Source organism: Ochotona princeps, chromosome 15 (genome assembly GCF_030435755.1).
Source record: "Ochotona princeps isolate mOchPri1 chromosome 15, mOchPri1.hap1, whole genome shotgun sequence".
NCBI lineage: Eukaryota > Metazoa > Chordata > Mammalia > Lagomorpha > Ochotonidae > Ochotona > Ochotona princeps.
In genome coordinates, this window is record NC_080846.1 from 33,370,318 (window position 1) to 33,397,419 (window position 27,102).

General features: G+C 35.4%; 1 protein-coding gene across 1 annotated transcript in view; it reads left to right on the top strand.

The window, feature by feature from the left end:
• The first annotated feature begins 378 nt into the window (after positions 1-378).
• OTOGL (otogelin like) overlaps positions 379-27,102 on the top strand; it is a 134,053-nt gene continuing 107,329 nt past the window's right edge. The window contains exons 1-11 of the mRNA XM_058673670.1: positions 379-481; positions 1,466-1,563; positions 2,572-2,611; positions 3,644-3,692; positions 6,055-6,121; positions 7,979-8,077; positions 9,952-10,106; positions 14,491-14,612; positions 17,689-17,894; positions 22,411-22,538; positions 22,880-22,986. Coding sequence (XP_058529653.1) covers positions 450-481; positions 1,466-1,563; positions 2,572-2,611; positions 3,644-3,692; positions 6,055-6,121; positions 7,979-8,077; positions 9,952-10,106; positions 14,491-14,612; positions 17,689-17,894; positions 22,411-22,538; positions 22,880-22,986 — 1,103 coding nt within the window. The 5' untranslated portion in view covers positions 379-449. The remainder of the gene's footprint in view (positions 482-1,465; positions 1,564-2,571; positions 2,612-3,643; positions 3,693-6,054; positions 6,122-7,978; positions 8,078-9,951; positions 10,107-14,490; positions 14,613-17,688; positions 17,895-22,410; positions 22,539-22,879; positions 22,987-27,102) is intronic.

Sequence of the window (27,102 nt, forward strand, 5' to 3'; positions counted from 1 at the left end):
TAGAGTAAAAGTAAATGACCATAAATGGGAAATTTTATATAATAAGTAATAGGGTACCCAACATGTTAGGATATCAACGATATTTCACGGACAAGATTCAGAAGTCATTGTAGAGGCAGAATCAAGAATATGATAAGCTGCTGTGCTCTCTCTGTGCGTCTGCTTCATATTCTGGTTCCTGAGTAGGAGGCATTCCTCGCTATTGTATCCTCACCTGTCAAATGACTGCCGCGAGAGGGCAGGTAGCTCAGAGGATCTGTTGCAGGAGTTGCGCACCCGTTGTATTAGCATTGCTTTCACTGCTTTGTGAAACTCACATCATCCCTCTGGAGTTCATTCTGAGATAGTTGAGCTTTTCTCTATTGCCTCCAGAGAAGAGTGCTCCTACTACCGGAATAAAAAGTCTGTCTTTGCTGTTCAATTAGGTGTTTGTCATAGAGGATAAAAAAATGGGATGTGGAAGAAAAGTTTTGAGGAATAGGTAAGTTATTTAATTTTCTCTTTAAAGTCATGTATTCATTTTTTTTAAAGTTTTAAATAAGTTCCCCTTTTGCTTCAAAAGGGTTAACAACAATATCTGTGGGTACAAGAACATGTCAAGTTACACTACACTGCAATGGGACCTGAGTTGAAAATATATGCACAGAGTTTAGTTTACTCTTTAATTTTAAGGTTTATCTTATTTATTTAAGATTAACACACAGAGAGAGATAGATAGATAAAATAGAGACTGAGAGAGAGTGAGAGGTTTATGTTTGCTGGGTCGATCTACAAGTGCTGGCAACAGGCAAGCCTGGGTCAGGCTGAAGCCAGGAGCTAGGAACTCTGTCTGCCTTCCAGGATATGCATTAGCAAAGAAGCTGGATTGGAAGTGGGGCCAAGATTTGATCTGATGCACTGTTGCGGGATGCGGGTGCCCCAAGCCACAGAGTTACCTGTTGTACCACATTGCCTGACCCTAATATTTAGTTCTTAAAGAAATATATAGGGAAACGTCTAAGCATTCTAGGAAAGATCAATATGATTTCATTTTAACTCTTTCAGAGGACAGCAATTATTTTATGAATAAATTTCTAAAGTAGAGAATAAATCACCAACTAGGAATAATGATTGTGTCTTAAGACATCAGGAGATACCGTTAGATATCCATTTTTTTATGCTACTGATTTTAGAAGATAGAAAAGGCTAGTATAGGCTAAAAGGATCTATAATATGCAGGAATGGGCTAGGGTGTAACTAATACGGATCAGGTAAGACCTGCCATGCATCACTAATGAGAGTTTCAGTCAAAGGCTGGCCTGCACATTCAAAGCTTTAGGTTCTGTGTGTGGTTAGAAAGCCTGGAGTTGCTTTTTTGACTTGTTTTATTATATAATTACATTTAGTAGAATTAGAGCACACTTAGAAATACCCATCCCTCTAAGATGACATCTTAGTAAAGAGCAGCAATTTGCTTACATTTTAGGGAGAAAGGCGACACTGAAATGAACTTCGCAAGAAAGCTCCAGTTAATGATCCCTTGGGATAGATTCTTGCTTCACATACTGCTGTTTTCACTACAAGGTAAGAATGCAAATCGATGCCTGATTATACTTAGTGTCTGAGATTATCCTGCTGTGGTACAGATAGGTTCCTCATAGTGTAAGGCATTTTGAACTCATGAAAATGGGTCTGTGCTAAATGACGCTGAGATCATCCCTTTGAAAATCCTTAATGATATAGATAATGTGGAGCTCTAAGTTTTTATCTTTGGAGTCTGAAAATATACCAAGTTAGGGTCGTGCTTTTATCATGATATGAAATTGTATGGGAAGAAACTCTGATTCTTTTTCTTTTAAACTTTGACTACAAAAAAGTTGTCTATGTAAAATTTACATCTTTAAACGTTTTAACAATAAACAATCCAAAGAATGATAAAAGGGTGTTTTAAAATTGGGCTAAGAATTAATTTCTAATTACGTCATGAAACTTTTATTTATAAAATAATTTTAAAAAATAGTGTTTATGGGGAAATATTTATATTCAGTTGTAGTTTTTAATCTCTCAAAGGGCTTTATGCGTCTTAGTTTTTAGGGGAAATGAGCAAAATTACTGCAGTATAAAAGACTGAAGCAATTGCAGACATGATCTTCTCATTTTAGTAGTGACAGAAACCTCAAGGTGAAAGATGCCGTAGAATACTGAGATCTGGAGGCAATTGTGGGGATTCACCCGCCCAACATCTTCATTTTGTGATGTGTTGGTTATCTTACCTGATTGTGAAATACTAAAGGATAGGGCCAGAACTAGAACTTAGGTTTTTCATTTCATTTCTACTGTTTGCTCAATTGCATTGTGTCTCTGTGTCAGTGCACACTGCCTGTTCTGTCTAGATCATTAGTCATTCCAATGTCTCATGAGGAATTTTGTGATCAAAATCCTCTGGAAAAAATAAAAAATAACTGATAGGTAAATTCAACCTAACTTGTGCAATTTAGGTTAAAATGATCTGTTAGAGAATCAGAATGTGTGACCAATATATTTGGATAAAATTTTTTCATCATTGTCTATATATCTTTCTCTCTCTCATAGGATACATTCATGCATCAGTTATCATAACAAGAGCATCACAGTGAGTATTTCTTGTTCTTGTGAAGTCCTCTAATGTATAAATTTAATGGGAGTGACAAAACTTAGCATATTGCTGTATCTCTTTTGTAAAAATAACTAAAATATTTTACCAGAAAATTGCCTGAAATACAGTTCTTGAAAGCATTCCCATAGATTAGGAATCATCAGAAATCCATTTCCATATTCATGATGCAGGCATATTTTCTTTCATGTTTGTTTACAAAGAATTCTTGGTGATGTTCACTGAGTATAGTCCTTAGAGAGCTACTATTTTCCCTTTAAGGATTTGTAAGTAAGTTATATTTAGTATTGTCCCCTTTGTATTGTTATTATTAGTTCATGTTATTTGTTATACAATGCTACATTTTTATTATACAGTAAAAGTTATTAATGAGAAATTAATACAATGGTTCTAGCTATAAATAATGAAAATCAATTTTTTGGTTTAAAGTGATTTGCTTGAAAAAAAACATAGAAATCTGCTTATTCACCATTTGATATTTTAAAACTTTTGTTGATAAATATAAGTAAAAGCGTAAGGCACTGTAAAGCAATGTACATCTTAGTAAATGAAAACTGATTTTTGACACTCTCACTTTATGTTAGTCTACTCTTTATGAGATGGAGTAGGAGAGGATTGAGTATTGTGCTTCCAAAAAGCAAACTTACTTTAGACAAATGTTGACCTCACTAGATTTATGAAGTCATGTGGAGAAAATATTTTGCTGGTTGTTGCTACAGCGTTACACTATTTTGTTTATTTCTCCATCTCAAAGTTCTTTCCTAAAATCCAGTTTACATCAGAGGCTGGAGAGATTGGGAACATTCCTGAATTTTGTAAAATGAGACAGCACTATCCCCCAAATCTATCCTTCCAGAAACGGGAGGGGGACATTTTAAATGTTAAACCAAGAAAGACCTCTTTGATGAAGTGATGGAAATCAAGGGGAAAACACCAGCTGTCTCTTGGGAAAGGCTTGTTCAGGTTGCCCAGGGGCCTTTGACTATACAAGTTCTTTTTGTTTTCTTCCAGAAACGGGTTTAATGAAAATCAGCAGAAAAGAGCTCTTTTAACAGCACAGGTAGGTTGTGCTTTTGCAGGAGAGGGAGGCTGAGAACCAATCCATCCTGCCTTGGACTGTGCTGTCACTGCAACAATGAGGCCTTTGTGGAGGGAAATAGAATGCCAACAAGACAGGAAGCAGAAGGAAGAGGCAAAGTGACTTATCTCCTGCCTTCCTGGGACCCTCAGAGCCATGCTCAGTTCACATGGGCTTGTTCCTAATGAAATTCTTTCTTTAGCTAATTTTCTGTTACTGCTAGGATAAAATCATTTTTTGAGTAATTAAACTAATTCATTTTCCTGGAAATTGGAATTAGTTCAAAAGTTAAGCACAGTATTTGGATGACAGTGGCAGGACAAATAGATGCAAAAGGAACAAAGAAAAGTGAAAATTATGTCAGCAATATACTGTCTGTGGACATCAGGTATATTGTGGTGTCCTGAGATAGTTTTTACATTGTCTGATAAATCTAAATTATGGATTTCTCTGTGGAAGAACCTTTCTTCACCCCTCACTCCTGAGAGCAAGGGCAACCCTGAATTTGAGGGAACATTTCTGTGAGTCTCTTCAGAGAAAGGATATTGTATAGAATGGTTGCAATACCTTTAAATTATAGCTGGACTGATCCAATGGATGAGTTGTAATGAAGTATTCCTCTACAAAAGATGGATGACAGAGAATCCTGAGTACAGATATTTCTTGACTAAGTAATATGATTTGGGTGATGATACAGCAAGCTAGTTAAACATTCAAGGAAGACTTTGTCCTAGCTCGATTGCAAGTAATGAATGCTCGTATTTTCATGGATGCTGCATTTGTTTGTTTTGTGGTGTCAGCTAGAGAATCAGTAGGTGTATGGAAGACAGATGTGATAAGCTGTTATAACAGTTCAGAGTGGAGGGCTTTTTTTTTCTGTACCAGAATGGCAAAGGATTTCTGTGGAATGAAAACCCTGTTTTCTTTTCTTTAAAATATTTTCTTGTGTAATTACGTACGTGTCATGTGAAGGTGTTAACATGCATTTACTTTGAGAAATTTTAAGTATGTTTACCAACAGACAATATTATTCACAAAAGGGTATCTGTGGGTCTCAGGAGAAAGTCTGTCATCAAGAAAACCACGTTCTGGTGAACCTGCTGGATTGAGGACACTATGAAGTCCAAACTGAGTGCCCTATGGATGATGTAACATGACAGTCCATTTTGATCTTCAGAATTTATATTATTTATATCCAAAGAGTTGTGTCAATCCTTTCCTATTTTTGATAAGGGAAGAACACACTTGCCTTGTTTGGGCTTCTCTGTTGGGGAGATCTGCACTTGTATTTCCTGTAACCAAAGAAGACGCATTAAACATTTTAGCTATCTGAACAGCTTTTACATAAAGAAGTGAAGGGGTCATAATCATGAAGTGTAGTGTTTGAATTGCTATTTCATGTGTTACAAGGCGAATCAGGCCTATGGATTCATTCCCTTGCTCCATGAAGACAAGGCACTGATCAGAGATAATGGGAAGGATCTGAGGGAAGTTGGCAATGCAGTGGGCAAGGAAAGAGTCAGCTCAGATTTCTGCCAAAGGCTTATTTGTGTACTGCAGTGAATTTCCCAGCTTAAGACCACACTCTAAACTCGTCAACTGGGAAGATGAAATCGTTGAAGAGGAAGATTCCGCTCTCCTGTTAACATCAGTTACATGAATTTATAATTCCGGTGCCTAGGATTCTTTTTGCATTTGCATTACATGTCAAAAATTCTTTCTCCTATAAGGACGGCTGAAAGAGTCACAGACAGGTCATTTGTTTGGGAAATGCGCAACTGAGGCAGGGAAGCCTGCAAGATGGGGAAGAGGGAAAGCCCAGTGTACCATGTGTTCATGGAGGGCTGGCTTCCTGCTGTGGACATCTGGTTTTCTTGGGGGCCCTCTGAGAGGTTGTGCAGAATGTATTCTTTTCTTCAAGGACTTTGGGAAGGTGAGGATCTTTATGCACGAATCCCTTTACCTCACTGGTAGAGAGCAGCTCCAGGTGGGTGCAAGGTTCAAATCTGCATAGCCTTCCTGTGTAGTCTATACTGCTTGGGCACTGCCCTTGGACAGGGGCAGAGAGAAGCCGGCGCTTGATGTTGGAGACTCTGAAGCAGAATAGAAACCCATGAGGGAGAAGAAGGGAGGATGAGAGGACGGAAGTGGGGACTTGGAGCAAAGAAGGGGTATGACTTGTCACAGTCACGTACAGTACAAAACCCAGGATGACCCCTTATCACCTCAACCCAGACACAATCACCTCAGGACATATAAAGTCAGTGCTTGAAAATGCCTGTGTTTTTACCTACTTTCTAATTGGTTTGAATTAAGTAATTTAACTATCTTGTTTCTTTCAAAGTTGGAAGCAACTTCCCCGAGATATTATTTTCACGAAGCTATTAACTGGGGTGAGAGCAAAATAAAAGGTTGGTGCTTGCATTATGATTTTGTTACTTGTTTTCTCAAAAGATCTCTTTGGGTGTAGTATCAACTCTTTGTTACTTCATTTTGCTGTTTGAAGGAAATGGAGTCAGACTGAGAACAATGCCAAGAAGTTAAGTTTTCATCCTATAAAAATTTGGATTACTTTTGGAAATATTGATGGTTAAACGTTTAGACAGAACTAATCATTGTGTGTCGGAAACTTTTTGCTGAAACAATTGCTTCTTGATTCCTTCACATTTCTATTTTTATATATTGCTTTTCCATTTCCAGAATGCTGATAGTAGTTTAAGATTTAATTTGGGTGGTAACTTACTTAAATATTCTGCCATTTACTTGTTGGAAAATTATATACTGTAATCTAAGAGAATCTTTAAGAAAGATGTGCTCCCTCAGGATGAAAACAGTTGTGTTTGTAAAAAATATCATTTTCATCTAGAATAATGGTTTAAGACAGTTGACTTTTTTTCTCCCTCTCAAGATGTGCTTAGAGATTCATATGGTTTTAAATGTGAAGAGACATTTTTGATCAATGGATCTTTTTTAATTTCCAATTTACTATTTTTAATTATATATATATATATATATTTGTGTATTACATTGCATTATGTGACACAGTTTCATAGGCTCTGGGATTCCCCCAACCCTTCCCCGTACCCTCCCCCATGGTGGATTCCTCCACCTTGTTGCTGTATTACATTTCAAACTCAGTCAAGATTCTTTCATTGCAAGCGTATACCAAGCATAGAGTCCAGCATCTTATTGTCCAGGTAAATTCAACGGGTTCTTGGGGAGACCATCTCTGGTCTGAAGGCAGAGCTGGCAGAATATCATCCCGATCAATTTAAAACCCCAACATAACATCAATGGATCTTAAGGTGGGAAAGGAATAAGATCTCTACTTCTTGCCTTTAGTAGAACTGTGGATAAATTATACAGTTAAGTATCTTCCTTGTACTTGACGTAGTACAGAGAGTCCCAGTTTCTTTAATAATGCTTTAAGGTGACTCAGACAAATTCTCTAGATCTCTGTTGTCCTACCTAAATGCTTCCTACTTGAGTTTTGCCAGTTACCTCTCCTCTTTCACAAAGAGGAATTTTTCACTGTGATTCATTTGCATTCTGAAAATTCACTCAGGAGGTCATGACAATGTTAGGATTAGATTTCGTATTTACTTGCTTCCTCCTTTTGAACATAATCTATGGAGGCGCTTTTCCTTTCTATGATTTTTTTTTTTTTTTGGTGATACCTAACAGTGACTTTGGCTTTTACCTCATAAAAATTAACCATGAGTTCTGAAGAATGAGTCATTTTTCATTCAGCCGGCGGATGAATTTATAAACTTCCAATGAAGTATTAAGTCATTTTCTTCAAATCAGCTGCCTATGCTGATTTCTTTATGAGTTTTATACTTTGCCTGCTCCCTGAGGTTGCTGGTGGACATGTTTGCCTTCAGCACAGTGCCTGTTCCTCAGGAAGGAGCTGATTGGCTGTGTAGTGGGCGCCTGACTCTGCCCAGGGCCTCGGCTGCAGCTGTGTGTTTCTGGTTCTCATCATCTGGGACAGAGATTCCTTACATGGGAACTTGACCTTTCAGTTGCTTGAAGGAGCCTAACCTTTGCTCTCCAAGCAGTTTGAGATGTGAGAGCCTGTCTTTCCTGCTTCATAGCACACATAATGAAACCAAAGCCTTGAAGGGTTTAATTCCTTAGCCCATCAAGGCAAGAGGCCCAAGGCTCTGTTTAAGATAATAATGGATACAGTTAGTCCAAGCTAGATCGCGACATGCTGTTTATAAGAGCTGATGCGTGCCAGAAGATAATATTGTTTTCTCTTTCAGGTTCTTGTCCTCAAGAATGCCTTAACGGAGCTTTCTGTTCTAAGTCTGGTACATGTGACTGTCAAATATTTCAGGCTCTTGGGACAAGGTGCCAGATTGGTAAGTTTAAGGGATACTTAGGAGAGAATTATGAGATCCCAAAGAGAATATAAAAAATAATTTACTATAGTGGTGTTCCTCCACTAGGAGTTAGAAAAATCATATTATATATTAATTAGACAGTCCACAGTTCATTTTTCAGTAATATGACTCTAGAAAGAATGTAAAAAAGTTAGGTATTCCCACTTTCTCTTTTGACTTATCACTATTATTTCCACAAGGTTTTTTCTACTTTGTATAATACCAGTTCCTTAAGATAAGATTCTCACTTGTCTCTTTGCTTTAGAAGTTAGATTCATTATTTGAAGTTACATGTTCTTTTTGACTCTGAATTAATTGGATATTCTATATAAAAGATAGCAATTGCATGGAGAATTCTTCTAGGGCTGAGGATTTTTTTTTTTAAGATTTATTATTATTGGAAAGCCGGATATACACAGAGGAGGAGAGACAGAGAGGAAGATCTTCCGTCCGATGATTCACTCCCCAAGTGAGCCGCAACGAGCAGGTACGCGCCAATCCGATGCTGGGAACCAGGAACCTCTTCCGGGTCTCCCACGCGGGTGCAGGGTCCCAATGCATTGGGCCGTCCTCTCCTGCTTTCCCAGGCCACAAGCAGAGAGCTGGATGGGAAGTGGAGCAGCCGAGATTAGAACTGGCGCCCATATGGGATCCCGGGGCGTTCAAGGCAAGGACTTTAGCCGCTAGGCCACACCGCCGGGCCCCTGAGGATTTTTAAAAATACATTTTAAAAAATATATCACTAAACAAACATCTATTTAATAATAAATAATAATAATGAATATATTCACTGAGCATCTACTAGATCCTGAACAAGGTGTTGGGAATATAGTGATGAATGGTGAGTAACAAAAATGTTACTGCTTTCCTGGAAGCCAACACAAGGGAGATGATATATAATAATTAACCTTGTGGTAGGTAATATAAAATAAGCATGAAATATTATGAAAATATATAGCATAGAGATAAGGCATACTGTCAGGAAAGGCTGCCTGAATAAAGAATCACTGTGTGTTTTTCTAAAAACGCAACGTTAAAAAAAAAAAGCTGGCAAATTTAAGTAAAAATTACCAAGAATAAAAGACAAACATATCTCTTCCATTTATGCTTTTCACAAACGTGTCAAAACATTTTACATATATTGAGTGTTCGATAAGTGTTATTTATATCCATATTCTTCTAAAGGGGAGGGTTAAGAAAATGAAAAATTGAGTGCAAGCTTGTCTACATGATTAAGAAAGGAGGTAGGATATGAACAGCAGATGAAATTGTTTAATCTAAGATGAATACTGTGTGAGATCTGGCCCGTTGAAAGTCATGAATTCCTATTTTCCAGCATACTTCAGGTGACTAATGTACTGTACTACCACATCCCAGATGGGGCATGATCTTTAACAACCAGTTCTTATTTTTCTGCCTGTATAGCACAAAGATAATTTTGAGAGAATTGTGGATATTATGCTACCTATGCTAATTTATTAGACAGTGAAAGCACTTCTTCCTGTTCTGGGCCACTTTTCTTGCCTTAGCATTGTCAGTTTCTTTTTCTTATTGTTTCCTTTATTCTTTCTTGCCAGAATCTTCTTTTGGAAGGAAAATTAGGGAACAATCTAACACAAATCATTTCTTGTAAACAAGTTGGGGATTTAACCCCTGTACATACTCCCCACTCCACTCTAGGGAAGTTTGAAAGTTTTAAGTGCTATTGGTAATTATATATTAGTTATTTATTCCTGTGATACAGCCCATCAAAGATAATATTTGTCCCAATTGGGATCATTTATCATGACTACACACTGTTAGGAAAAGTTGTAGCATTTTATTCTACTAAACATTATCCTATTTATTTTCAGTCCCAAACATGGGCAATGCCAGAGATGGGATTTGCAAAACCTGGGGACAGTACCACTTTGAAACATTTGATGGCATCTACTACTACTTCCCAGGAAACTGTTCTTATATTTTGGCTAAAGATTGTGATAATTTGGAGCCTCAATACACTGTCTGGGTAGGTGATCTTCAGATATAATAAATTTAAAAATCATTTCTAGAAAATGTGTATTTTTTAAAATATTGGAGAGTGATAGAAAATGTAGAACAATGCTTTGAGTTTGACTGGGGAAAGACAGTTGTTGTTTCTAAATGGAGTAGACCAGATCTGTGAGGACACTGAGTATAATTCTGTTGAGACTGAGACGGGGGCTGGGACAAATAGGGTTTGAATTCGTGTGGGAAGGACTGAGGGACAGATGGGTTCTTGTTGAAATGAGAAAGTCAGGGATTTCTTTCCTTACTAATCTCCCCTGATTTTTCTCTATCTCTAAACCAGACCATGAAACTAACTGTGTTGTCTCATTTAAAAACTGAAAGCTCACATAGCCAAAATGTGTTTCAATCTCTGTTATTTTTACCATTCTATGTTGCGTTTCCTGAATTCTCCTGTGGCACAAGTATTAAAAGCAGGCCCTGAAATCAACTGAGGGATATTGAATGAACTCATGCGGGCATTAAGGTGGCACAACTCCTTAGAGAGGAAGTTTAATTGGATGCCTCCTCAATGCTTTAGGCTGCTGTCCTTTCATCCTTTCCTTTAGCCCCACTCACTTGCTAGTTTGGTCACTGAAACATCTTTGATTTTCAATGAAATTTCCTTTCCAGTATCTCATTCTTCAGAGAATAAAAAATATCTGCAAGATAAGTGATCTTTTGATGATAACAAATGATGTTGAACTCTGCTGTCAGAGAGTTAAGAGACACCATTACTACTTCATTCGCTTTTGGTTGGTGGATTTTTTGTTCAAGTAAATAAGTTCATTTATCTGAATTGTCATCTTTCCCCATGATTATGCAAAGAAGTTCAATTATTTTGCTTTGCAGAAATCTAACGAACAATATTAGAATTATTAGTCACCGGGACTGCATCATGGTTCAGTGGGTTAGTCTGTCACCTGCAATGCTAGTACCCCAATATGAGCTCTGATTCAAGTCTGCTTCTGATTCAGCTGCCTGCTAATGTGCCTGGGAGCAGCAGAATAGGGCCTAAGTGCGTGAGCTCCTGGACTTACATGGAAGACTGCATGGAGTTCTGGCTCTTGGCTTTGGCTGGCAAGCCTATTGCCCACATTTGAAAAATGAACTAGAATCTCTCTCTCTCTGTCTCTCACTTCCTCTCTTCCTCTCCCTCTTTCTGTAACTCTTCTTTTTCAAATAGCTAAATGAATATTTTGGGAAAATAAAAATTATTAGCCAGAGTTACACTGGAGGCAGGTGTTGGCCTAGTGATTAAGATGCATACACATGATTTTGGAGTGCCCATGCTCGCTCTCTAGCACTGGCTCCTAACTCCAGTGATGAGCTAATGTAGATCCTTGGGGAGAATCAGTAATTACTCAAGTGAAGATTGAGTTCCTTCGATTTAATGAGTGAAGCAGTGGGTTAGAATTGTCTCTCTTTGCCCTCCCAATAAATATTTTTTTAAAGAATTAACCATAGCAATAGCTTCATAAATCACCCTCTGAATTTTTCTCTGAATTTTATGCATAATTGTAAGATTGAAATCATGTAATAAATATTTTTCTGTTACAGAAAAATCTTTTCCAAATCAAATAATTCTGACATACTAATTTTATTGATTGTATTTATTCCAACTTAGGGATTACTCAAATTATTTAACCATAATCATATTTTGGAAATACAGATTAAAAATCAGTATATTAGAAGATATATTGAAAAGAATATTTTTATACATTTATAGTATTGATTATTTTCCCCTTAAATTCAGTTCTATTTTTGTGAAAATAATATATGCTCATGGTTCGAACTATTTCATAGAAGCATATGTGCAAAAAAATAGCCCCTGCCTTCTTTCATTCTCCACACAGGCAGAGCCTCACTCCCTGGATTCAGATATGTGAACTTGTTAAATGATGTCTCCTGGATTTTATCTTCATGTCAAGCTAGCCATTATTTTTTTTGTTTTTCAGTTATTCACACTCTTATATATAGAGAACAAGAAATTATTTTACTTTCAGTGTCCTTTCTGCTTGTAACACACAGAATTGAGATGCAGATTTTATTTTTTTTGTCACAGTGTTAATATATTATTTAAATGGACCCGATTGGTTATGATGATTTTTAAAAAATTTCTTTTCGGCTACATTTACTTTCCTAGGGTAAGCAGTTTTCCCATGTTTAAATTTGCTGCCTATTCTTTATTGCAGCTTTTCCTTCTTTCTGTGTAAAACTCAACTTCAAACGGTCAGTTGCGTTAGACTGTCAGTTTCTCCTCTCCCCTGTGAGACTTCCCTTCCTTACCTCTTGGTTTTCTGCTTCAACCAAGGAGAATTGCTTTCCAGGGCTACTGTATACATAGCGCTTGGGAGCTCATTTCACCACATTCTTGGACAAGTTAATTCTTGTTCTTGTATTGATTTTCCTGTTTCTTATATCCCCAGAAAAAATAGAAAATATGTAGTGATCATTAAACCTTGTTCATACTTGAGTCTTAGGTTGTAAAAAGTATCTTGGGTACTCTGAATGTATGGCTAGTTTTTTTTGTTTGTTTGTTTGTTTTTTTACATTTTGCTTAAATCAGAAATTTTTAGCAAAGTTCTGAGATTCTATAATTCTATAATAATATAAATATATACTTTATGACGTGTGTGTGTGTATATATATATATATATGTATATATATATTTCCCCACTATTTGTGCTGATTACTGGATGGGCCCTTTCAAGCTTTTCGTCCTTGGAAACAATTTTGGAGTTCAATTTCTTGTCTGTTTTTTCAGAAATTTTGCTATTTCAGTATTATAAGTTCTGGACTGAGTTTTCCCTTAATTTTCTCATGATCCTTGCCTATTTTCCATCTTTTCTGTTGTTCAACATTTTGGGGGATTACTTTCCAACTCTTAGATATTTTTCATCTAATCTTCCTACTTTAGCAATATGTTTATCCTATTATATTGTCAACTTGCTTTTACTTTTTGTTCTTATCTTAACTTCATTTTAATGCATTTTATTGTTTCATAAGTGGCATGTTTACACATATCTTTCTAAGGTTATTAATTATATACTTTCAGAAGTTTATTTTCTGATTTATTTTTTACTTAATTTCATTCCTTTGTTTATTGCAGATTTTATTCAAATGTCTAATAGTTCATAAGCATTGATTCACCTTTGAGAGTAAGGATCTTAATTAATTTCCAGCTCACATATATGGATAACAGCTTGTTTGGCTAGTGTGAGATTGAACAGGGTTCCTCTTGTTTCATTAGGCAAATTCATAGATACTAGTACTTGGGTGTTTTTTTTTCTTTGCATCTTATTTTTGTAAAGAAGAATACCCTATTATCCCACCTATGATTAGAAATCTGATTTCCTGAATATGGAGAGGCTGTTAGATATATTAATTTGTTTGAAATAAATTATATTAGCTTAAGTGACATATTAGTGCTTTCGCAGGCACATTAACAGAGAGCTAGATCACAAGTGGAGCAGCCAGGACTTGAACCAGCACCACACCCACGTGGGCTGTCAGCCGTGCAGGCAGTAGCTTTACCAGCTAGATCGCAATGCCAGCCTCATATCACATATTCTCTATCCAGTCATCAGTTGGTGGACATCTGGGCTGATTCCATATCTTAGCTATTATGAACTGAGCTGCAATAAACATAGCCCTTTCAAATGCAGATTTCACTTCCTTTGAGTAAATTCCTACAAGTGGGATGGCTTGACCAGATGGTAGATCTACTTTCATATCTATGAGCAACCCCCATACTATCTTCTACAATGTCTATACTGGTTTACATTTGCACCAACAGTGTGTAAGAGTACTTTTCCCTCACATCCTTTCTAGAATTTACTTTCTTCTTGTATTTGGATGATAGCCAATCTAACAGGGTGAGGTGAAACTTTATGGTACTTTTTAAATTGGTGTTTCCATGATGGCTAGTAATCCTGAGCATTTTATCATGTGTCTGGCCATTTGTATTTCATTCATTGAAAGATGCCTGTTCATGTCTCTTGGCCATTTCTTAACTGAACTGTCTTGCTAAGTTTCTTAAGCTTTTCAGGCAATTTTGATTATAGCTACCTTGTAGAATGTCTTGAAAGTTGCTATTGTGATGCCTTCAGTATGCCATATTAACACCTAGCAAGTAAAAGATTCAGATCATTTTAGAAATATACAGGAGCAATGGTATTTTTATTGTTGCCCAATTTCTGAGCTAAGTATTTGCTTTATAACCCAAATCCTAAATATATAAACATCTTATAAAGTGGTACACTAATGATTCTATGAAACAATGTAATATCCACTGTGGACTTAGTAACTTAAATGAACTCTAGTGTTATTCCTACATTTTCTTTTTCTTTTTTTTTCTCTTTAAGGTTCATAATAGCCCTAAATGCCTTGGTTCAGTATATTCCTGCTATCGGTCTATCAGCTTATTCTTTTCAAACCAAGAAGAAATTAGAATTTATGGTCATGAAATAAAAAAAGATGGAACAAGGTAAGAGATGATAAAGGATGCAATAAAAAAAACACACCACAGATTAATAGAATTTTTAGACCTCTCATCCTGAAATTGGAAAAGACTTTTCAACGTGTAATATAATTTCTTTTTTTTTATTAAATTTATTCATTAATTACATTGTGTTGTAATTACATAGAATCTGGGATTCTCCCCCCCAGAAGTCTTTTCCAGGTCTGTTTGAATGAGGGTTTTGTCACTTGATATTTTTACCGAAGCCTTGACAAGTGGTTGGCTTTGAATGGATCAGAGAGGAGCTGCTGCAGCTTCCCCACTGCCAGATATGTGGCCTCTGAGTTTTAAAGAAGAGGATGTTTTTCTGTCTGGCAGAAGACTTTATATATTTTAGAGTTGGATGTATGCCCCACATTGTAATCTAAGTAATTATAAATACACTCAATTTTAAATTTTTTAGTTGAATTCTGTTAGAAGTAAAATTTGGCATTGAACAGTTCTATCCACTTGTCACAGTTCATTGTCAGGTGTGTTTGAGTGGAGGAGGTTCTTTCCAGTACAGTGGCCTTATTAACCTGTGCTGATTTCTCAAGAGGCAGCAGGCGGCATCAGAATGGGTTTTGGACACAGCACTGGGGCTTTGTCACATACTGGTAACCCTGACCAGCTCCTCTTGGTCTTATTTTCATCAGTTGGGTTCTGTGTTTCTTAATGTCTTATAAAAGAAAATTTAGGCATTTGGAGGGAAAGACAATTCATTTACACGTATATATTCTAGTGTTGAATTTAAATAATAATTTTATATTCTTTACATGGAATTTTGAACAATATAAGGGATGCATTTAATAATTTAATGTTTCATGAAATACAGATACTGTTCAGATAGATTTTCAAGAATATTAACCTTTTGTTAAGTTGAGGGCATGATGTTTAATTTAATTCAGAGATAACATTTCTGTGAAAATTTCCAGTTGTATATTAGAAACACTGATTTTCTTTACTATTCAGCAATGTAGCTTAAAGTGATACTGCTGCTGGTCCAGAATCTAACTCAGTTAGTGCTAGAAACATATTCATCAAAATGAAAGCAACTGTGTGTGATCTGTGCATGAACCCCGGCCTCCCTAGCTTTTAGCTCTCACAACTGTGAAATAAGCAGCTTGGTAGAAATAAGCCTCAGAAAATTTCTTGGCATTAAACTGCCAATTTATTTTAATTTACATGTTAATGTTTCCTGTCTAACTTGCATGAAGTCATCTTAGATTTATGGGAATTATCTAGTTTTAACTATTATCTTTTCATCTTTTCTAGTGCCCTTCTTTATTATGAGGTTCAGGATAATCACCTTACCCACCTTTCTTTTTTTAAAAAAAATGTGTATTTTATTCAGTTTAGCTTGAAAGAGACCAAATAATCAAGAAACAAATAACTAAACAAAAACAACCTATAATAAAAACTTAGCATACACACAATTAATGAAGTGTATTTGTAAAACATGATTCACATTTTTTACATACAGTTTTCACAAGTTCGCAAATTCAACACTTTACTGTGAAGTATTTATGTTCATAATTTTAAAGAATGATTTATTTGTTTTTATCAGAAAGGCAGATATACAGAGAGAAAGAAAGAGAATGAGAGATCTTCCATCTGCTGTTCACTCCCCTAGTGGCCACTATGGCTGCAGCTGAGCAGATCCAAGGGTAGGAGCTATGAGCTTCCTCCAGGTCTGCAGGGTCCCAAGGCTTTGGGTCATCTGCTACTGCTTTCCTAGGCTACAGGAGGGAGTTGGATGAAAACTGGAGCAGCCAGGACACAAACTAGCACCATGCGGGATCCTGGCTCTTGAAGAGGGAGGGTTAGCCAATGAGCCATTATGCCTGGCCATATGCAATATTTAATGAGAATGTTGTGGTACTACTTAGCTAGAGTCCATTTGTTCTATAACTTAAATTTTTTTCCTATTTTTCTCACTTTTATAATTAATTTTCCTTAGATTATTTTATGTAAAAAAATTTGTGGCAGTGATTATAAACATTTGGAATTGTTTCTTTGAGGAGTTATCTCTTTACTAGCTGATGTGCTTAGTTTTATGGTATCCAAGTTGTTTCTTAAAAAAAAAAACACCTCACAAATTTGAAAAATTATCAAAGAAATACATGAATGTATCTATTAATCACCTATTACACATTATGGGTTATATTTTTTATTTGACAGGACTACTTTAATAGAAATGCATTATTTTCCTGTTTCTCTAATTAGCAGTACCTGCTGTTGCCTGCAAAATCCATGGGCGGAAAGAGAGCGGTGGTTTTCAGTATTTTCTCTGACTTACTGTGTTTTTAAAGTGTCCACGTCTCTAGTCTTCTTTGTTCCTTTATGTCCTTCACTTCCTTTGTAAGTTAGAAGCGTAGACTTCAGATCAGGAACTTAGTATTATGTGGAATCGTTGTTGAAACAGATGCAGTTGTGTATAATTTAGAAATTGTGGTTCTAACCCCTTTGCAATACTGCATGATGAAGTGCCTTGTATCGATATTAATGTACTTTGTAGCATTAAAATATAAATTATAATTAGACAATTTCGTTTTAGAAAGTAGCGACTTATGCCAAAGTAACATTTTCAACTAAATTCTCCTGTTTCTATATAGCCACATTGAAAATAGTATTAAACAGAATTACACATGAGCAACATGTCTGTACATTTGATCATTGTCCTGATTTCATAATTGTGGAACTAGAGATAAAATCCATGCTTATTATGTCTTCAGTCTTCTAATTATTTGAAAGATTTTAAAAACTTACTGAAACTTGGGCAGCATGTATCTTTTCTTGGTTAAAAAAAATCTCCAACCATAGACTTTAAATCAGAATGGGAAACTATCATTTTATAGTTTTTTTTATTTCATCATTGAAGTTTTCAACATAACCTATTGATAAAATGTTAATTGAATATTTTCTTTAGCCGTATTATTGCATAATTCACTCTGTGATTTCAAATAGCAGTTCTCTTAATTAATTATCTCATTCACTTCAATAAAAAATGTTTAATGATTCCTTCATAATTCTTCAAGTGTTCTTTTTTTTTTTTTTTGTCAAGTTTAACATTGCCTCAGACAATTGGACAAGTTTTCATTGAGAAGCTGGCTGATTACATTCTGGTGAAGACCACCTTTGGTTTTTCATTGGCTTGGGATGGGGTATCTGGAATTTACCTCAAGTTGTCTAGGGAGCATAAGGGGAAACCATGTGGCCTGTGTGGGAACTACAACGACATTCAATCTGATGATTTTATAATCGTACAAGGTAAGGAAGCAGGATGCAAGAAATGTACAAGTACTGCCTTTATTCTTCTTCCTTCTTTCATCAAACTCTTAGTCCTCATAGGCTTTCTCATAGGTAGGTTTGGGAAAACTTGTGACAATAATGTGCCTGCTTTAAGGATTTTAAGTGAGGATCAAATAGGAAGACTTTTAATATTATTTTTAATATTAATTTGAACATTTACTTTGTGTCAGGAGCTTAGAATACATCCATATCCACTTTTTTTTGGGAGCTTGGGATATATCTGTGAACAGAGAAACCACTTCCTTCCTGCAGTTTGTATCCTAGTTTCAAATGTATTTGAGTAAAACATATACACTTTCGGACAAGAGTTATGGCCCATCCAAATCTTGATAGAAATAAATTAAATTTATAAATAACAGTTTTCAAAAATAACAAAATGTGAACAGGATTAAAATTAAAATTAAATTGACTAGTAACCAGGTTTTATATCTATCTATTATATAAATCATGAAGCTACACCTTGTGAATTGTTGGAAATGACTATTGTTTCCTTTTAGGTACTAATGCATAGAGACAACAGAGTAAGATTGTTATGTTTATTAGATGGTAAAATGACTGCCTACAGGGTGGGCTATAGAGTCAAAAAGTGAGGACCAACTTCTGTAGTAACTCCTATTAAAATTAAAATATTTAGTGACACAAAAATTGTGTAAAGAGGTCATTAAAATGAAAATTTCAAAAAAATGCACATATTTCAAATTTTTATATCAAAAGAAACATATTTTAATGTTCAAGAACTTTTTGAAGTTGCCTCGTGTTTTATAGAGTTGCAAAGACAATCCATGTAAAATATATGGTGTAGTATCTGCATGCAGATTTTCCTCAATTCAATTTATTTAATTTGTATTCATCTCCGCATTTTCTCATTGAGCTTATAATGGAGGTGAAATAAAAACATTTGAAAATGTCTTCACATGGTTTTGAGAATGGATGTATCATCAGGGTTAGCTTATTCATAGCTAAAATTATAAAGGGGAGGCTCCTTGGAAGCAGTTTCCTCTTATGGAAAGTGGGGGTGATAATAATGACTGGAGAGTTCCCAGCCTGAGAATATCCACTCAGAAAATGCCAGTGATGTGCTCGAATACCAGTGTGCACAATACATATGCAGCATGTTGGATCATCATAGGTTGGATTTTGAGTGCAGCTGTGTTTGAAGTGGAAAGCTCACTAATTTGCAGTCTTTGAGGGTATGTGAGCAGATAGGGTTTTGGACTCAGAGAGCACTAGTCAGATGCCAGTTGTTGATTTATTTATCCTCTGTGTCAAAATTCCATAGCAAAATGTAATATTCATTTCAGTTTTCAGTATTAGAGTTTGAATAAACAGCTTTGGATAGCTTCCCTTGGCACATACAGGCAATGTGGCATAAATGTCACAGTAGAAACGAATATCTAGCCTCATAAGAGACAAAGAGGCTTTAATGCAGATTATGTATAGGTAAGCTGTATTATTGTTAGCTTTAAAACACCTACTGTTTTCTTGAAACTCAGCCTGCAGTTTGTTAATTAAATAGTCTTTAGAAAGTTACATGCTTGGCTGAATACCAGTGGATGCATAGTTTCTAAATAGTGATTAAATTTGAGTGTTTCTCTGTCCTCATATTAGTCCTTCAGAGATTATTTTATAAATAACAACAACTATTCAGAATTTCTGCATACAGAGCAAGATTTAATTTATGTGTTTAGTTGAGAATTCTGTTCCCATAATTCAAGTGCACATGTCACTGTGGATATGGAAGTCCTGGATTACTTTCATTTTTCCCAGCATAATAATTAACCATGCCTTTGTTTCACTATTAAGCCCCAATATACAGCACCCCCAATGAAAAACCCTCTGCTAAAACCATATTTTATATAAAGCATTTTAAGTTTAGTTTAGTAGAATCCAAGGTCAGAAGTATAAATGGATTAAAACCTCACAGCAAATAATTTCCGACTTTTAAAAATTAATTTTACCTAGTAAATATAGCAAAATATGTTTCCGGACCTGAAATTAAAATGAACACTAAGGGATTGTTCAGGCTGTTTAACAGCATTAAAAATCATACATAAAAAGTGATTTAAATGGGCCTTAAGGAAATTTTTTTATTATTAAGACTTTTTAAGACGATCTTATGAAATGGAATGGGACTACAACTTTATTTTTAAATTTATTTTAAAAATTTTTATTATTATTTCTGTGATAATTTTATAGTATAAGTATTCCCCTAACCACCTTCCCTACATTCCTTTCCATTGTCCTGGCCCCCTGTTTTCTACTACATTATTACAATGGATAGTCCTTCAGTAACAGTCACAAGTCCATTATTCTGCTGTTTAAGTGTATCATGACAGTGTAGGTATAGTCAATGGTAGAAAGTACAGTATGCTACTGTCAAGGTATATTGAACAGTTTCGATGGGAGTCCTCCTTTTATTTGGGTATAAATATGCTTCAATGTGTCTTCACTTTTTGACATACTAGTCTCCAATATACAGTTTATCTGCGAGGAAAATATGTATATGCATATTTACCTATATATCCACTTATCTTACATTTTTGATGAAGGTTGCTTTATATAAGAGAGAACATGGTATTTGTCCTTTTGGGGTTGACTTATTTCACGGTATATTGGTCTCTAGTTTGGACCATTTTGTTGCAAGTGGTAGAATTTCATTCTTTTTAATGGCTGAATAATATTCCATGGAATAATGGTATCAAAGTTTCTTTATCTGTTCCTCTTTTGATGAGCATATGGGTCATTTCCATGTCTTTGCTATTGTGAATTGTGCTGCTATAACTATAGGATTGCAGGTCACTTTCTCATATGTAGATTTCATTTCGTTTGGATAAATTTACTCTAAAAAAAGACATCAGCTTTTCCATGTTAAAATAAGTATATTATTCAGATCCATGCTTTGGCTAATGTGTAATAGTTTCAAAAATGTCATATACAGTTAAGTTTATCTGAGCAACTTATCGATCTAGAATTCTGATAGTCTAACAATCTGTATTTACTCCCATGCTACGTAACGACCTTTTGCTTGTTGATGGACTACACACAGACACACACACACTAATGGGATCATTTAGCAATGCAGTAGCCATCTTAATCTGCCTAAATTCTCTCCGTGATATTTATGTGCAACCATCGGTAATTCATCTCTCAGAATGCATCCCTTTATTAATAGTTGCATGACTGTATTGTATTTTGCCATACTCATTTGCTCATTTTAACAAATTAATTTTAAGCACCTGCTTTATGGTAGATGCAAAACTAAGGCATAACAATAGAAGAGCTGAGTTAAACTTTCTCACTTCAAGCAGTGTAGTGGTATATATTCTGGTGGGATGGAATGAGGTAGGAGTGGGGGAATGCAGGGGCTGGTCCTGTGAAGCCTTTCAGATAACAGTAAAGTTTGGGTGTTAACTTTTGGAGAGCAAAGCATTTTTACAGATAATGAATGTTCACGATCTTTCAACCTTCATTAGTATCATACAGCCATTATATTCCTGTCCTGATGTTCATCTCAGAGGATGGTGACACATTTGGCATGAGATTTTGGTGCCAGTGGGTTAGCAGATTACCATCAATGTTGGCCCTATGATCATGCAAATCTGTGTGGTAGAGAACTCAAAGTTCAACTCTGAAGTCGAACTGTCCTAGATGGAACACTTTGCTTGGTCCTGGCCAGTTCTTAACATTCTTAACATTTGAGATACAGCCTTTGTCTGAATATGGGTCAGCATTGATGTCCTTATCAGACCCTGAGTTTTTACGTGGTTTTGGTAGGAAGATAATTAAAACTTGACTTGTACTTGAGAATCTGGAGTGTTCACTCTAAATGTTGGAGTTGCTGCCCTCAAATCAGCTCTTGAATCTTACCTGCAAGTAATTCTAGGATTGTTTTAAGATTTTTAGTATGGGCTTTTCCGAGAACATGCTAATCACGTATAGATAAAAAGGGATTAATTTCTTAATTTTCTCACTTTAATATGTTTTAATCAGTCTTTACCTATGTGCATGTCCTCTAAAATTTCCTTGCAAATATTATAGACTCTCAAAATGAAAATATGATTTTGTTAGGATTCTGAGTAATGCCAGATATCATGAAGGGGCTATCTGAAAAGTTCTATACGGCACAAAAAATGAGCCTATTTAGACTTTCTGTGTTAGTTTTATGCATGTGTTTCTGCTCTTTATAGCTCAAGCTGAGTATTGCATATTTAGCACATTATTGCTTTGCTTAGTACCCGTCCACCTTCAGCCTTTCTTTCCCATGTTATTTCAATGCAGTTTTTTTTCTGTAATGACACTGCATTTATTTGGTATGCTTTTTTTACTTCATTTTTATTATGCTGAAATAATATTATCTCATGTCACATTGGTAATTATAATGTTTTTGAATTTCACTTTTTGACAAGGAAATATATATTGTGTTTACAGAAAATAAGTTACACTTATTTGTGTATTTTGTGCTTGTGTGAAATAGAGGACTACACAGAAGACATTGCTACCTTTGCCAATAGTTGGTCAGTGCAAACTCCAGACAACACTAAGTGCATACCCATACCATCAGATTTCCCAAATCCATGCTCTCGTGGAATGCCAGCATTTGAGGTAAATTTGATGTGAAATTTTTGACCCTGTTATATATAAAGCATATCTTATTTATATTTTTATGATTAAGTATTTTAAGAGCAAACAGCAAAAATTACATTCAGGAAAAAATAACAAAAGGGGGTAACTTTAATATTATTTGAAAAGTCTGTGGAAGGAGTTTCAGTATTGACACTTAACATTGCAGTATGTAGTTAAAATTATGCGGTAAAACCTGTGAGTATGAATTATTTCTCTTCTCTGGTAAGAATAGAGTTTTACAAATGGTGGAGTGTATACCTTTATCACTATATTATGCTTTGCTGTGCAGGCGTCTATTTTTCTTGTTTGTTTTTACATAGGCTATCTTCTTCAAGTGCCAGATCTTGTTGCAGTTCCCTTTTCTGAGCTGCCACGAATACATTGATCCATATTTGTATATTGCCAGCTGTGTTAATGATCTTTGCAAGTAAGTGAAATAATTACTTTCTTTCTAAAAAAATTATTTATTATTTACTTTATTATTTCATGACACAGTTCATAGGTTCCAGGATTTTCCTTCCCCCCTCCCTGAAGCCCTCACCCCCTACTAATTTTCCCCATGTCATTACAATAGTGTAGTCCTTCACAATCACTCATAAATCTATCATTCTGCTATTTAAAAGTATCCTGACATTGTAGGCATGGACAATGGCAGAGAGCCCAGCATCCTACTGTCAAGATACATTTAACTGTTTTATCGGGGGTCCATCTTTGATTTGTAAGTAAAGGTGCTCACTACATTGTATCTTCATATCTATATGTGATACTCTCTGCTACATGGTTACTGTAATACCCTTAAATGAAAAGCCATAAAACCAAATCAACAGAAGAGAGAAAAAAAGAAAATTTGTAACACATGAAGTTAAATAATAACATGCTACTGAATAAACAATACATTGCCAAAGAAAGAAAAAAAATCAAAATGGTGCTATTGTGTGATCTATTAGTGAGAAAATTAATAAGCAAAAGAAAAACTTTTTTAATGAATGTAAAAATAAAAATGAAGTAAAAATAAAAATATCAAAACCTGTGAGTTGTAGCAAAAGCGGTAGTGAAGGAGCTATTGATCTCGTATTTTGCATGAAGGTTGCCTTATATCAGAGAACATATGATATTTGTCCTTCGGGGATTGACTTATTTCACTAAGCATATTGGTCTGTATTCGAGACCATTTGGTTGCAGATGGTAGAATGTCATTCTTTTAAATGGCTGAATAATGTTCCATGGAGGAGATGTACCAGTTTCTTTATCCATGCATATTTCAATGAACATTAGGGTTGTTTCTAAGTCTGCTGTGGTAGATAATGGTGTGAATAGAGGTTTAAAGATCCCTTTCTCATATGCAGATTTCATTTTCTTGGGATATATTCCAAGAAGTGGGAGAGCTGCATCATATAGCAGGTCAATTTTCAGTTCTCTTAGAATGCTCCATACTGATTTCCACAGTGGCTGTACTAGCCTACACTCCCACCAACAGAGAACGAAGGTGCCTTGCTCCTCACATTCATGCCGGCAGGTGTTGCTCAGAGTTCTGAATGTAGGCCCGTCTCACTAGAGTTAGGTGGAACTTTATTGTGGTTTTCATTTGTGTTTCCCCGACAACTAGAGAGCCTGAGCATCTTTTCATAAGCCCATTATCCACTTGAATTTGTTCTTTTGAGAAATGTCTGTTCATTTCTTTCATCCATTTCTTCACAGAAGTGCTTGTTTTGCTGTCATTGAGTTTCTGAAGCTCTTTGCAAATCCTGGATATTAGTTCCCTATCAGTTGTGTAGTGTGCAAAGATTTTCTACCATTCTGCTGGCTGTTTCTTTGTTGATCATTCCCTTTGCTGTACAGAAGCCTTTTAGTTTAATGTAGTCCCATTTGTTTATTTTGGCTTTGATTGTCTGAGCTTTGGGTGTCTTTTCTAAGAAGCATTTATCAGTTTCTACATCTTGGAGAGTATTTCCTTTGTTTTTCTTGAATGGTTTGATGGTTTCTGGGTGTAGATTTAGGTCCTTGGTTCTCTGAGTTGATTTCTGTATAAGGTGACAGGTGGGAGTCTTGCTTCTTACTTTTGCACACTGCTGTCCAATTGTTCCAAGAGCATTTGTTGAAAGGACCGGGCTTTTTCCCTGGATTTTTTTCAGTTGAAGATTAATTGGCTATGCATTTGTTTGAGTAAAACCACTGAAATGGCATCTTGGGTGACTTGCAAGAGTTTGAATTTCTCAAAGATGAGAATAAAGAGCAAAAGTTATGGTAGTACAAAACTATGCTGTTAGAACTACTTCTCTGTAGCTAAATTTAGATTATTATAAAAGCAATTAACATAGTATTTTCTAGGTATTTGTAGATGTTATACTAATTTTGACTAGAATGCAAATTACATGTTGGTTTCTATGTATTGTCTTTAAATTTCATAGATTTCCAAACCACAGGGGCTTGGAAAGAGCTCCCCTGTGCTTAAACCATTGAGTAACAATCTTACTATATATTTAAAAATATTTGCTTCTTGATTTTATCTATTTGGAAAAGATACTTCTTACATGTTTTTGTTCTTTGTTTCTTTGTTGAAATCTGTAGGTAGACCATGATCCTTTTTTGGCCATACGCATGAAATAAAAAATCATTATTACATGGTGATTCATTCTACAGTTATTCTCTAGGAACGTTATCAACTGTGTTATCATTATCATTTTCAGCATCATTTCATTTTTCAAGTAGGGAAACAAAATGTCATTCATCACTTAGAGAAAAGTCAGCCTTCATTTACTAGCTGAGGACTTGTTTTGGCTGCCATGTAACAATATCTCAGATTAAAAACATGTATAATATTTTTTTCATATGAAAATTCAAGCTGCTCAGTTACCTTTGAATGATACCATGGTTTTCCTCCATGGGTTTTCCAATGACTCAGCAATATTGTTGCTACATCATCCGCTTGGCATAGAGTATTGTTCTAAATCCTTTGTCTAAAACTTTCATAATACTATCATGTCCAATTTTAGCTCTTAGAAAGGGAGAAAGGAAATGAAAAGTTGCTACTTCCATTTTTAATCTTCTAGCCAGGACTTGGAAACATGGGCATAGCCAGGTGCAAAGGAGAAGAGAAATGTTAGCTTTTAATGGCCAGCTATACACCCAGCCAAATATTAAGGGATCTAATATCATCTTTCATACATATATTAAGTTTCCTCATTTTGAAATTAACATTTTTTTTTGTCTTTCAAATTTTGATACCTTCAGGCTTCTGTATTTGAAGTTTTATACTTTCTCCTAGGCAAATAAAATGAACAGCATAGGGATCAGGTGATATTTTGAGAGAGATGTTTGAGGTGGAAATGGTAGGTTTGGGGTCAGAGCAGGCATATAGTATGAGGAAGGCATAATATTACTAAAGTGAGTGTTGATAAAATGGAAGTGAGACTATTTCACGGGTGGTCTTTTACTCCATTTAGTATTTTATTCAAGAACAGACTGACTTACATTCTTTGTTCCACATTTCCACAGAGAATGAAAGATTCTCTTAATTTCCTGCATTAGGGGACAGCATAACAGGAATCCTATCATAGGCACGAAAGTGTGAATTGGCTGAAAACAGATCAGTTTCCTGCTGGTACTGTGATAGTTTCCTGAATTCAGTTCAATATACATGTGTTGAGCATATATCAACACAAACGGCTTAGGTGTCTGTTATTGAAATTCCTGTTTTAATTGAGCATACAATCAGTTCTCCAGCAACGCCACAGTGCTCTAAATGCGAAGTGCTGTGGAGCTACTGACTTTATCAGGGAATGCTTACAAAGGCTCCAAAGAGAAGATAATATGTAAGTGCTATTGAGTTGGAACTTAAGGATAATACTAGTCCTCAAAATTATATATTCTTATCTCTGCATCAAGGAATACCGAATTTATCAAGAAAGTGATTTTAATTTTTCAAAGTCAGTGTTTCAAAAATCAGTATGTTTAATGCTCATTTGACCTTCTTAAAATTTATCATTGCAAATGAAAAAAAATTCCTGGTTAGTAAATTGGAATAATAGTTTATTTCCTGACAAATTCTTTTGATTTTTTTCATGTTTCCATAAATTAATGTGCCTAAAAATTTAATAAAAGGTATTTTAGTGTTAGTTGACTCATTAGTAAAAACCAAAGGTCACTTTGTTAACTTTGAAAAACACTATTATTTTTAGGAAACCATGTATACATTTCAAGGTAAATCATAAGCTTAATAAAGCCAGCTGTCAGTCTTTCCAGCAATCCAACAATTTTTGGTCTCCACTGCTTTTCAAAGGGGCCTTTCTTCAGCTTTAAAATGCTCTCTTAGCTTCTGAATTTTCTATGTGTATTCTCAGTTCTTTTTTCCTCTTAAGACCAGTTAATTGGACTAGATAAGCTGTGTTACTCCAATTACAGTAACATAGGAGAAGTGCAACTTGAGATTGGTGGCTTTTGCAACTGGAGATGGTGACTTTTGTAATTGATGGCCTTTGCAGTGGTGAGGCTCACAAAGCAAAACATTCTTAGAGTTATCCTGTATGATATTTCACGATTCAAT